This window comes from Lathyrus oleraceus, chromosome 5 (genome assembly GCF_024323335.1).
Source record: "Lathyrus oleraceus cultivar Zhongwan6 chromosome 5, CAAS_Psat_ZW6_1.0, whole genome shotgun sequence".
In the NCBI taxonomy this organism is placed as follows: domain Eukaryota; kingdom Viridiplantae; phylum Streptophyta; class Magnoliopsida; order Fabales; family Fabaceae; genus Lathyrus; species Lathyrus oleraceus.
Genome location: NC_066583.1, coordinates 282,183,344 through 282,196,907, shown reverse-complemented (window position 1 = coordinate 282,196,907; position 13,564 = coordinate 282,183,344). Strand labels below are relative to the sequence as shown.

The 13,564-nt window shown below is 37.3% G+C and overlaps 1 protein-coding gene across 1 annotated transcript; it reads right to left on the bottom strand.

The window, feature by feature from the left end:
• Nucleotides 1–6,844: 6,844 nt before the first annotated feature.
• On the bottom strand, nucleotides 6,845–7,966 carry LOC127080210 (uncharacterized). Its single transcript, XM_051020539.1, has one exon. It carries the CDS (start codon nucleotides 7,964–7,966, stop codon nucleotides 6,845–6,847), a length of 1,122 nt encoding a protein of 373 aa, XP_050876496.1.
• Between the last annotated feature and the right edge of the window lie 5,598 nt (nucleotides 7,967–13,564).

Sequence of the window (13,564 nt, the reverse complement as noted above, 5' to 3'; positions counted from 1 at the left end):
TTTCGTTTAACATTACTTTTAATCTTAGGATTTATTTTTCGCATGTTTTATTTTTCAGTCAAATATTACATTATGTTTATTTTTATGAAGCTATTGGCATTATTGGTTAAATTAAATTTTATTTTGATTTATGCACTGTCTAAAATTCCCAATGATAATATATATTGTATGCTACTACTTACATGACTTATTCGAAAAAAAAAATATATACACTATGGTGTAGTAGAGTAGCATTCATAGCAAATAAAAAATAAAACAATAGCAAATATAATAAACAAAACTAAAAAAATTAAATAAATAATAAAAAGAATTAATGAAGCACCAGCATGCTGTCACGAGCGTAGTGACCGTTGCATGCCCACCAGCGTGACAAGTGTCACACAGGCTGTCACGGTCGCCACGCAACCCATGACGCCCGTAACACACTCTGTCACGAGCGTGACATCGTGTTTCCTTGTAAACGTTGTTGACCGTTAAGGTCATGACCGTTACTCCATCTCCCCATTCATCTCACCTCTTTACTCCTTTCCACTCACATTCATCCACATTTATTTTTCTCTCACCCACTCCTCTTCCCAATTCCAAAACTTTTCCTATAAATACCTACAATCCATTTCTTCCTACACCACATCATTCCAACAAACCATTCTATACAAATATATTTCATCTTCTTTTCCTTCTTTCTACCTACCTATCAATATGGCGGAGAACCAACATCAAGAAGCGCAATTCGGAAATATTATTTTCCGAGCTGAGGATGATAACTATCAACGGGAGCAGTTCGTTCAGTTCCAACAACGCGGTGTCATATCTACCAGGTATCCAGATTTAAATTGCTTACAAGAATTAGGATTACTTCAAGGTGTGCAATGGGTACTTAGGCTTGCTGATTTAACCTTTCTTTGCACACAAAATCACCCTACTTACCCATCACTCACCTTAGAGTTTTTAAGTTCTTATTCCTACACCACTCCACCCGGTGAGAACGAATACTTAACCGGTACCGCCGCATGTTCAACACCGAGTACTCACTATCTCAGGAACAGTTGAGTGCCATGCTACACTTTCCTGTAGGAGACCAAGTCCACCCAAGAATCCCTCCAAACTCAGATTGGAACACGAACGCATTCGACCTTTTTGGAAAAATATCCGGTGTGGAAACCACCAATTGGGATGCCTTACTTGCTTCGCACATACACAACCCCACTATCCGGTATTTTATCCGTATTTTGCAAAACACCATTTTTGGAAGACCCAACAACAGCAAAGTCAACGCGAAGGAATTATTCTTCCTGCACTGCATCTTTTCAGCAAACACAAAGGTAAACGCCGCCTCTTTCTTACTTCACCACATCCGTACCCTCTGTGCTCGAGGCCGTCAACCTTTTGTGATCGGAGGATTAATAACAACCATTGCACTCGGCTTAAATCTAGGGGACCGACTTCAGAATTTGCAATCTTTGCCACCCCTGTTTATGGATATAAGCTATTGTCGCTCCAGCCGCTTAATCAAAAATAGGGTAGGTGGGAAGTATTATCTTATGCTGAATAACCAAGAAGTCCCAAGCGTTGTTTTGCCCAACATTGCCCTCACCGATGTCACCAACCCCAACCGATTCATCTACGATCTGAATGCTCCCGAAGCTACCGAGCCTACACAAGCAAACCCGCCCCCAGACGAGTTTGTTGAAATGGAGCAAGGTGATCAAGATCCTGAGAAACATTCGGCCCCACATAATCCTTCCGATAATGTGGCTGGTCCATCCTCCCGACGTCGTCGAAGAAGAAGGCCTGTAACAAACGATGACATCATGGATGCTATTGAACATCAAGCCCAAAAGCTTGATGCCATGCATGCGCAACATAACGAAGTAATGCAACTGATGCGCCAGATGCAACAACAACAAGAAGAGAGGAATGCAATAACCGACCAGCGGTTCACCGACTTGCTTAACAGGTTTGATGACTTGGAAGTACGTCAACGATCACCGGGTCCGAGAACAAGAGGACGCAGGCAGAATTGAGTTTGGGTTCCAATTTTTTTTTTCTTTCGTTTTTTTTTTGAAACATTGGGGACAATGTTTCATTTAAGTGTAGGGGGGAAAACTTTGTTTCAATTATGATTATTTCTCTTTCAACATTTCCCTTTCAAGTATGTTATTTCCCTTTCATTCATATAAAAAAATATTTATTTTAAGTCGAGTCCCTAGTGTGAAATTTTTTTATTATCTACTCCCCTCAATTTTCTTGAGCCATAACAAAAATTCAACACACTCAATAAGTATAAAGGTTGTCTATTTTATAAAACTTGAGTGAAATTAAGACAAAATTATTACCGCCCCAACACTCTAAAAACCTCAACATGTTAGATCAGGCTAAGTACCTATTATACCAATTCCTTGAACTTTTAGTTTTATAGTAACCCCGAGTAGTTTATACGAGAAGTCGACACCATCTTAATAGCAAACTACGTGGAGAGCCGATGAATACAAGTGAATGATTCCCAAAACAACATATTAAAAATCAGGAAATGCACTAATTAAGTTAGGTGATCCTTACCCGATCATTTAATCCAAAGGTTGCGGACCCTACAAAAAAAAACATGGTATGAACGATCCATTGTAAGTTGGTTCAGCGGTTTCTGGTGCTGAACTTGGTAGGGCGGACTACGGTCCGATCCCCCGCAATTTGCAATGGACTAAATAACGAAGTTATCCAACTTATGTACCAGAACTTCCAGCTAAAAAGGGGATCAGAATCGCTAATAGGTTACTCCACTATGTGTACAAAAAGATAAAGGGCTTAATGTGATTTCGCTAGAATGACAACGGGTGAAATAAGAGTAAAAGAACTAGGCTAGCTATAATAGCATGACTCAAACTAGTTTGCATAAGGTGGGGTTATCTAGTGTTGTTACAGTAATTTTTGATGTCAAGATTAAGCTCAGGTTATTTCTAAATGAGATTTACTTTCAACCTATTACGAATTGATGTGTGTTTGGAAATTTCATCTGGCTAATATTTTAAATCGATTTCCACATTGTATCTTGCTTGAGGACAAGCAAAAGTCTAAGTGTGGGGGAGTTTGATAACATGAAATAATATCACATTTTTGGACTTGATTTAACTAAATTATGTTGTTATTTGATTCAATTTATTTTATATTATTCGATATTACTCGGTATTTTCTTTTTATTTATTTCAGGTGTCATTATTTAAAGCATGGGTGAAAAAGAAAGAAGAGGGGTGCAAAAAGAAGACTTTGTAGGAAAGCATCTCACTAAAGCCCAGCCCACGCCAACTACAAGGAAAATGGCTGTGACGACTGCTACGGGCATGTGACGAGCGTCACGCCCCTCTACTTAGTGTTACGACCGTAACACATGGTGTGACAGACGTCACACACCCCACTCCTATTTTTTGGCATTGACGTGCGTAACAGAAGGCGGTTCTCTCCTATTTTCCCTCTTGACTCGTTTACGCTTTAGAAACCCTACTGAAGATACTTTTGAGAAAACGGTTACTTTATGGATGAATATAAATAGACCTCAAAGGATCCAATTGAGATAACTCGACGCCGTGCAATATTTTTCCTGCTTTATAATTTTCCAGCATTCTATTTTCTTAGCATTTTATTTTCTTTTCTTTGTTAGCTTAATTTACTAAGCATTCAATTTATTTTCTCACAATAGTTTCTACACCGGAAACTATTGTGTAATTTTTACTGGATCTAACCTTACGTTAGATCATAGTATTTTATTTCCTTGTTTTTTTTACCTTCCTGTCTGATCAAGAATTGTGAAGAACAAATCCAACCGACTTGTGGTGGAGTGTTCGAGCATCGAAGCTAGGAACAAAACCAAGATTTCTAGTAATTTACCAGGTTCATTAATTAATTGAGTTATTGTTTTAATTTACATATGCTTTGTGCTGCTGTTTATATATATATTGTCTGTTTGATATGGCCGTATTTATGCATAATTATTGTTTAGGCATGTTTAGCATGTCCGACTAATCAATTTAGATATCGGTATGTAAAGTAAGCGGAGTAAAGGAATCAAAACTGAGTTGGTTTAAATTTATTTAAAAATATAGTCACTCCTTTTCTGGTCTCAATTTACAGAGTTAATACCAAAGTTTTTGTACGAGAGTAAAAGACATAAAGAAGTTAAAATCAATAGAACGACGGTTTGAGCTTTTAACTAGACAGTGTAAATTGGACATTAACTTTAAATCAGGGTGAGAGCAATTTTTAAGGTTAATTAAATTCTAATCATTTTTAAAAATTATTTTTAAAAGTTAAATGTGAGGACGAGAGTTAAGCATTTAAGTTTAATCATATAATCTAAGTCAACAGAGCGAGAGTTTGAGACGAGGGTGTTTAAACGGTTAGTATTTTCTCAAAAAGAGTTTCTATAGATTCTATTGTTTTCAAAAAGTGATTTTAGATTTAACGAAATAGTGAGAGCGTACGTTAATATAAAGTCATAGTCTGATTCAACAGAGCGAGAGTTTAAGGAAAAGACTTTTAATTAATAGTGTCGACTGAAAAGACTTATTTTAAAACTAAGAAAAAGACCAACGGAGATTTGATTCCATAATTACGACGAACTACATACCGATATCCGTGTTATTTGATATTTAATCTAGATCCAATTTTAGTTTTATTTTTCCCCCTAATCATCAAAGTATCATCCGCCTTAGCTTTACACAGTAACCCTAGAAAAACGGTATATCGATTCATTAAGTCCCTGTGGGATCGATATCTTTTAAAACTACGCGATTAGACTGTGCACTTGCAGTTAATACCCGATAGACTCACAAAGTCGCGATCAGGGACCACGGCGGAGACTTGACCATATGAAGCCGGTTGCTTCCCTTTATAGTTTCTGGATATGGCGTTTATTTCACCTTCTCTTTTCTTCGGGAAGCCTCCAGGATACTTCTTCGGTGCACTAGGGGATGCTATAGCTCCTGGAATCTTTCCATCCCTTAACCCCTTCTCTATGAGATCTCCAATTGTGACTAGATGTGCGAAGTCAGATGCTGCATTATTCACCAATCTATCAAAGAATGGGTCCTTCAAGGTGTCTACAAATATTCCGGTCATTTCCTTTTCAGACAATGGTGGCTCTACCTGAGCAGCCAACTCTCTCCACCGTTGGGCGTATTCTTTAAATGACTCACTCTCCCTCATAGCCATCCCTTGCAACTGCATTCGTTCGGGTGCCATGTCTAAGTTATACTTGTACTGACGAAGAAATGCGTCAGCCAAGTCCTCTCAGCTTTGAATCCGCCCCTGCTCTAAGCTCATGTACCATCTCAGAGATGTTCCACTCAGACTGTCTTGGAAACAGTGTACAAGTAATTTGTCGTTCTCGGTATGAGCAGCCATTTTCCTGAAGTACATTACCAGGTGACTTCTTGGACAAGTCTGTCCTTTGTATTTCTTGAAATCAGGAGTTTTAAATTTAGCTGGGATGACTAAATTTGATACCAAACGCATGTTCATGGCAGAAGCGCTGAAGATATTGTTTCATTCTATGGCTTTGATCTTCTTTTCCAAGGCATGGAGCCTATCTGCAGCAGGATCTGGAAGTATCTTAGGCTTCGGTTGATCAGGCGTATAGAATGCATCGTACTGGTCATCTCCAATCTCGGATCCATGATGAGTGGACGTGTCAGAAGGTTCTGCACGATCCCCATCTCCTTTGCCTCCTACCGATATTTGAACCAATATCTTCTTGGTGGGGACGTAACCCTCGTCTTGGGGGTTCCGACCTGGTGTGCTATCATTCCTTTTTTCCCTAGCTTCTTCCTCCTCAATCCTCTCTCTTTGAGCGATTGCGAGCATTGTCTCCAACAATTGATCCATCTTCTCCTGGATCGTATTGATGTTTGTCCTCATGGTAACCTGGTTGGCCTCAACTTGCTCTAATGTCATCTTGTATTTGCTTCGCGTCTCATATCGGTGTTGATTAGTCAGTGTGGCTGGATAAAGGGTAAAAAGGTTGGGTAAGTTTTTTTGAATTTTTATGAAGCGTGATGCATAATGAAGATGCGAATGTTATGCGTATTTTATTTTCAGGGAATCATTGGAGTTTCATTAGTCGTTAGTAATTCGAAGAAACAAGAAATACTTAGAATAGCAGTAATGGAGTAATTTTAAACATCATTCATTCAAGTACATAACATAGGGGTCCAACAAGGCCATAGGTCAAAATACATTTGTTTAAAGGAACAAAATATAAGACATAGGAAAATTAAACAACTGGCTTTCTGGCTTGAAGCTCTTCTAATTCCTCCTTGAATCTCTTCAGCAACCCTCTACATAGCAGAATGAAACTGATTATGGATGGAGGAGTGCTATCTTCTTTCAACTCTTCGACTGTGTCTCTCAACTTCCATGGTAATTCTTTAGCCGCCCAATTACAGAACCCTACTAGCCCATCGAGCTTTGCACGAAACTTGTCTCTATCTCCTTGTAAGAAGTCTATGGTCTTCTTAAAGGATTCATAATCTTCAATCACATAATCTCTCTCTTTCAACCATATGGAGTTGTCTTGGCGTAATGACTCTAGATGGTTCTTCCAATAGTTGACAGACTCCCTTGCATCTCTTACTTCTCGACACTTTTCTTCCCATACCATGGGTGAAACTTTAGAAGCTTCAGTGGCTATATTCTTGAGTCGGCGCTCCTGATCTACTTCAGCCTTTGCATGACGAACAAAATTGGTGAGTTCTTTTATCTGAGCCCCAAGTGTATCCCTTATCGTCTTGTTTTCCTTCGTGGCTAGACGCCACCAACGCTCATTGTCTTGACATTCTTTTTGAGCTTATCGTAATTAACCCTTAAGAGTATCTAAACAATGACCAGCTTGTTCTAATCCCACTTTGATCTTTTTTATCTTATGCTCCTCTTTGTTGAACTTTTCCACATGTGCTTGAAGCTGTGCCTCTTTTCTCTCAAGCTCCCACTTCATATTGTTGTTCTCATTGACGGTTTGTTGGAGTTTTATCTGCAACTCTTCATTCTCTCTTTCTAACTTTGCCATGGTGGTCTTGAGTTCCTCCACTTCTTCAATAGGGACATGGGTGAGCTTAGGTTCAGGAAGAGGTACAGGTGCTCGAATGACGAATGGAATTTTGATCATCTCTACCCTTTCCTTTACCCACTGAAAATATGGTTCTTTTGTAATCCCATTTTCTCTCCCCAAATCAGCTTTCCCTTTTCGATTAACATTCTTCCAAGCTTCTTTGATTCGTTGGAATAAGCTAGGATTCTCAACTCCAAAGTCAAGTAACAAGAAAGCTTCCAAAGACTTTTCCTCTGGAGGGCCTTCCATCAGGTAGCCAAGTTGCCTGAGTGATAGAACTGGATTAGCATTTACATATCCTTGAGTTCCAATAAGAGGTAGATTTGGGAAATCTCCACAACTGAATATGATGTCCATGTTGATGTATTCTTTGGAATACCAAGAGAGATCCTCAGATCGGAGTGATCCCAATCTCTGAGGCCAACTAACATCTGTCTGTTCAACCCAAGCACCTGTCTTCGGAAGATGTTCTAGAAACCACTGATATAATAAAGGAGCACAACAAGCAATCAATCCCTTTTTCTTAGTATACATATGACTTATGTAATAGTAGACATCGACTAACAAAGTAGGTACTGGGTTCCCAGTAAGGAAAACGAAAATGGCAGCCATGTCTACGAAACCATCCATATTCGAGAACATGATGACGCCATAAATGGCCAACGCAATAGCAGAGTAACAAGCATCCCAACTTTCTGCTTTCAATAGGGTATGAGCTCTTTCCAAGAGAAAATTTAGCGAAAACCCTTTGGTATTCCCTTTGGTCTCTAGGTTAGCCTTTGCTTCCTTTTCATCCATGTGAAGCGCGCTAGCAATGATCTCGAGGGGTAAAGATTCATCTATCCCTTCAAATAGTGGCTTGTTCTTCATAGGAATCCTAACAAGACGCTCGAATTCTTCCAACGTTGGTGCTAGCTAGAAGTCTTGGAATGTGAAGCATCTTAAGGGTAAGTCATAGAATTGGGCCAAAGTGATTAAAGTTGTATGGTCCACTTGTTGATTGAGGATGCTGAGCAGATTGCCATAATTCTTTCCAAAGTTGATTATGTATACTGGGTGCATCTGAGAGACCAAGTCACGTAAGCTCTTTAGATCGGGATCCTTGAACTTGAAAGAGTAAATGTTTCTTTTGCTTGATTCCATGTTTCCTGAATTCCTGCAACTCATGATACTCAGATTCCTTGGAAATAAAATAATATGAATGTTATGTTATGAATGACGTTATGCGTGCCACATGTAGGTAAATATACAGGTCTTGAGAGAGTATCATTGGTCACTAAACAAAACCCTTTTGGGAGGATGCTAAAGGTAAGGGGTTCCCAACGTCATCAATCACTATTTAGGAAAGTTATTGTCATGACGAAAACTCATCTGCAAATATCATCCCCAAACTGAGTCTCATTTGGGTGAGGCATTCGTATGGTCCCAAAGAGGAAAACTCCTAGTGGGTCCATCCTACACAGATCTCGAGTCCAAGGTTCTAATAAGGTTCTCAGAGTCATAGATCGAGGTTGGGAGTACTACTGTAATGTAGTAATACGCCCAAGAGATCTCATCTGATTGGGGCTTTCGTATTAACCCAATAAGTCTGAGACTTTTTAGGTAAATACTACATAACCTCCGGATATAATGGGTTAAAAGGTCCCTAGAGTCATTGATCCAACTTGAGAATACTATCGTCATTACGAAAACTCGTCGGGCAATAATATTTCAAGAGAATCTCCTCTAGGCAGGGTCTTCGTATCTTCCCAACAAGGAAGACTCCTTGTGGGCGCCCACTACGCAACCACCAACTTAATCTTATGGTTTTTCTCAGACTCAGGTGGAGAGCCTATCTCACAAAGTATCACCAACCAGAGAACCCCAAATAAGACATACTCAATAGATCACAATATAATAATTATGACAAAATAATAAGAGCAGAATAAAAATAACAGACAAACAAACAAGATTAACACACAATACACAAACTGAACTAAATTAGGATTCACTCTCTTTTGCTTGGACCTAGTCCCCAGCAGAGTCGCCATCTGTCGCATCTCGAAAAATACGATTCCTCGCGATGGTCGCAGAAAAATTTATGTTCGAACAGAGTCGCCACCGAACTTTATTTATCCCAATAAAGGGATAGGAAAATATCGATAAAACCTTTGAAAGATGGAATAATGGTCGTCGAAACCATATTCGGGTTCGGGAGTGGATTACGTAAAGGGAAGGTATTAGCACCCCTTACGTCCGTTGTACTCAACGGGAACCCTTTAGTTCTAATTTGCGTTTCAAGTGTTAATTTATGTTTGTTTGTTATCTTTGGGTTATAAAATATTAGAAACTGAAATGGATGAGAACCTCAGAAAGGGAAAGGGGAGGTTTTTTTATTAGTGTGCTCGCGAAGATACAACAATCTCCTGCCTACGTATCCTTATGGCATAATAAGGAAATCAGAGCATTCGTAGTTCGGAAACTATGGTTGGTTGGTGTTTTTTAATGAACAACTGTTTAGATCGCATGCTAAGGCTAAACGTTGGCTTGTCTACTCTCGGCGGAGGCTTAAGCATTGGTTTGTTATGCGCGTTAGAAAGGATTAAATGGTGTTCTTTTTGAAAGGATTTTAGGTCACACAGAGGTGGCAAGTTGGATTAATATGTTGGATGTTTTGATTGGTTGAGATGTTCTCTAGTTAGATGACGATCATTCGGATAGTCGAGTAAGACAACTCGTATCCTAACAGTCGGGAAAGGGAGTAGAAGACTCTAGACCACTTTCTTTTTTTTATCTTTAAAGGATTTGATGATAATTAAAGTGTTCTAAACGGATGACGAATACTCGGATAATCGAGTAAGACAACTCGTATCCTAATAATCGAGAGAGGGAATAGAAGACTCTAAACCGCTCTCTGTTTCATCTGAGTTTTTATGAAAATAAGGTTGTATATGGTTGACGTATTTTTATAATGAACGACAAGTACTTGAATGCCTGAGTAAAACAACTCATATCCAAGCATTTGAGGAGAGGAATCGAAGGCTCAAGACCATCTCCCTTTTCGTATAATTTGTTACGAAAGTGATTTGATTAAGTTGTATGTTTGCGGAGAAATGACAATTGTTCGACTGACCGAGTGAGAAAACTCGTATTTGACCAATTGAGGAGTGAAGTTGAAAACTCAAAGTCACCTCCTTTTTCATTTAGCTTACTGTGAAAATATTTGATTTAATCGGGGTTTGGAGGTTTGTAGAGGAACGATAACTATTTGACTAAACAAGTAAGAGAACTTGTACTCGAATAGTCGAGGAGAAAAATCTGAAGACTCAAAGTCATCTCCCTTTTATTCCTTAATGTAAAAGAAATTGATTTATTTGCGCTTAGGTGGATTAGAAATGACGGTTGTTCAATTAATCGAGTAACAGAGTTCGTGTTTAAATAATCGAGAAGACGAATTGAAAACTCAAAACCATTTCCTCTTTTATTCCTAAGTGAAATAACGTTTAATTGTGACCTGGTATTTTAATTCTTAACAAAGAATACTCGATGTTGGATCGAGGTTTTAAATTTGCATTTTGGTGAATGAATCGAATTTATTTAGTGAATAGTTCATCTAATCGATTAATTAAAACCGAATAGGTCTCATTGTAAGAAGGCCCAAGAGTAAGCCATGTGAGGTTGATGGCGATACTTTTACAAGTAATCGACTTACAAAGGTGTTTTGAAAATTGGCTCGACTTTGAATCGATAAGTATATGATTTATTTTTGAAATTGGCTCGAATGATTTCAAGTCGGTGAAAACGACATAATTTTATCACAATTATAACATGTCACCCATATGCACCCGAGACTCGGTATAAATAAATAAATACAAAACAATCATGCACATACACTCCACAAAAATAAACAAATCATCTAAATTATAAGTGATATTAATAATAATATAATTAATTAATTAAATATATTATTTGGTTAAATAATAAGTAATTAGATAATAATAATATAGACAAATGATTAAGTAGCTATCATTAGGTGTTAATAATAATAATAACACTATATATAATTTTGAAAGAATGGAAAATAAATAGAAATAAATGAAATGAAAGTAAATAAAATATTCAAATATTATAAAGTAATTAAATAAATATCATTAGGAATTAAACTATTTAATATATATATATATATATATATATATATATATATATATATATATATATATATATATATATATATATATATATATATATATATATATATATATATATATATATATATATATATATATATATATATATATATATATTATAAGTATATGTATGAAAAATATAATAAGAGAAAAAAGAACAAATCAAAAAAAAGAAGAGTGAAATGGGCTATATCAAGATGAGGGCCCAATTCTAGGCGTTACTGAATAATACAAAAAGGGGTTTGTTAGCAAAAATGGTCTTTGGGCCCAACCTGAGTTGGCCCAAAATGGAATCACAAAAAGAAGCCCTAAAGCTTGGTCAAACATTGACCTTCTAGGGAGAAATCTGGGCCATATGATCATAATACTTTGACCTGGTCAAAAGATCAAAAGGAGACGCGTGAGGGTACACCACCATATGGTGGGGGGATCTACACAGGATCCCCTGGTTGACTCAGAAGTCAACCAAACGTGTGGCGCTGGCAGGAGGTGCTATATGGCGCCCATGCAACCATTCCACACAACATATAAAAACCAAAACTTGAGAGAGAGAGAGAGAGAGAGAGAGAGAGAACCATTCTCTTATTCTCACTCTCTCTCTTCACTCTCGCCCACAAAATCGCTCTGCAACTTTTCCTCATTCTGTTACCACCCCTCACGGCCAAACCTGCCGGAGAAGACGCTGGCGGCCGGTCCACCGCGGTGGCGTCTCCTTCTTCTCCGGCGACGTCAACCCTAAATCCAAACTTCTAAACACGAACCCTACTTCATTTTCGCTTCTGAGTTCAAATCTAAGTTCGCCTTTTCCAAACTCTCACTTAAATGGTCGGATCGGCGGTGAGAAAATAAAGAAACCCTAGACCTAATTTTAAGACCTAACCTTCAATAATCATGATTATGTGAAATTGATATGGGGTTTTTGCTCGGTACAGAGAGGCGAAAATAATGATGCAAAGATTTGAAAGAAAAATGGAAGATTTACTTGGGTGAAGTTTAAACGCCGGCGACGCTCCCTACTGTTTCAGATAAGTTTCACTCTCTTTCTTTATGTTTCTCGTCTTCCTCTATTCTTCCTTCTTATTTTTGTTTTGAACTCTATTTCTGTTTTTCGAATCTTAGGGTTTGGACGTTTTATGAATTATTGTTGATTGTGGCTTCGTGTTCTTTGTTTGGTTTGAGTTTAACAGAGAATTTTTTTTAAATTGTTTTTCTTAGATTTCCAAAAACGTTCTCTTACTGTTAATTTATGTTGTTATTATATATGTGAATGTTAGATCTTAAGATAACTTGTTAAATTATCTCTTCCATATTTCATGGGATAATTATCTTATGGATTTAAGGTTATTTTGAGTTGGATAATGAGATTTGTTCTTGAGCGTTTTCTTTGATTCATCGTGTAACCAATTAATCTGTTTATTTTATCATTTATTTTCCAGTTTTTTTAAGTGCTTATTTGATAAGCTGTTTTAACCCTTGAGTTGGTTTTGCAGGTGAAGTGATGGACATTGATTGAAAAAGGGGGGGCGGCGCTTGCTTGGAATTGGGGGGCTGAAATTTCCAAAAGAGCTTTTTTTGGAAAAGTCTTTGAAGCTTGCTGCTTCAAACCGTTGGATTTACAACTTAATTCAATTTTTTAGATTCATTTGGTGTTACAAAGACTTTTGGATTGTGAATTTAGGGACTATTTGTAATACGTAGAAATTCAATTTGAAACTTCTTTTTTTGGATAATTATGTAACTATTGGACTATGTAAGTTTGGATTGATTGTGTAAGCCTTTGGATTATCATGTAAGCCCTTTTGGAATTATTTGTAACATTTGGATTAAAATTAATTATGCCATTAATCCCTTTTTTTATCACTTGAACTTTGTCATAATTATTCTATATGTGTTAAACAAGAATGCCTAAACTCTAACTCAAACTGAAAATGGATTGGGTTGTATTAATCAAATTGGACTTTCCACTTGGTCACTTCTAATTACGCTTATCATTCACTTAAATGAACAATATGAGATGTGCATCATAAGCAATAAAATACACAATTCCAAAGTGAGCTTTAAAACATTGTTCATTATCATAGTTTTTCAACAATCCACTTTAGCTTAAAACAAATGCATGTTTAAAAATGCAACTTGAGTTTAGATATTTATGAAGGATCAAGACTTTGGCCTAAACATGTGGAAGTGAGCTTAAACAAATGATCATAAAAAAATATCCATGACTCTTAATACTTACTAATAATCAAATGGATTTTGGATTAGTAATGTAAAAAGATTCAAACCACACTTTGCAATATTAATC

What these genes read in the sequence shown, in the direction of transcription:
- LOC127080210 (XM_051020539.1), bottom strand. Translation starts at nt 7,966, where the DNA reads ATGAAGAACAAGCCACTATTTGAAGGGATAGATGAATCTTTACCCCTC.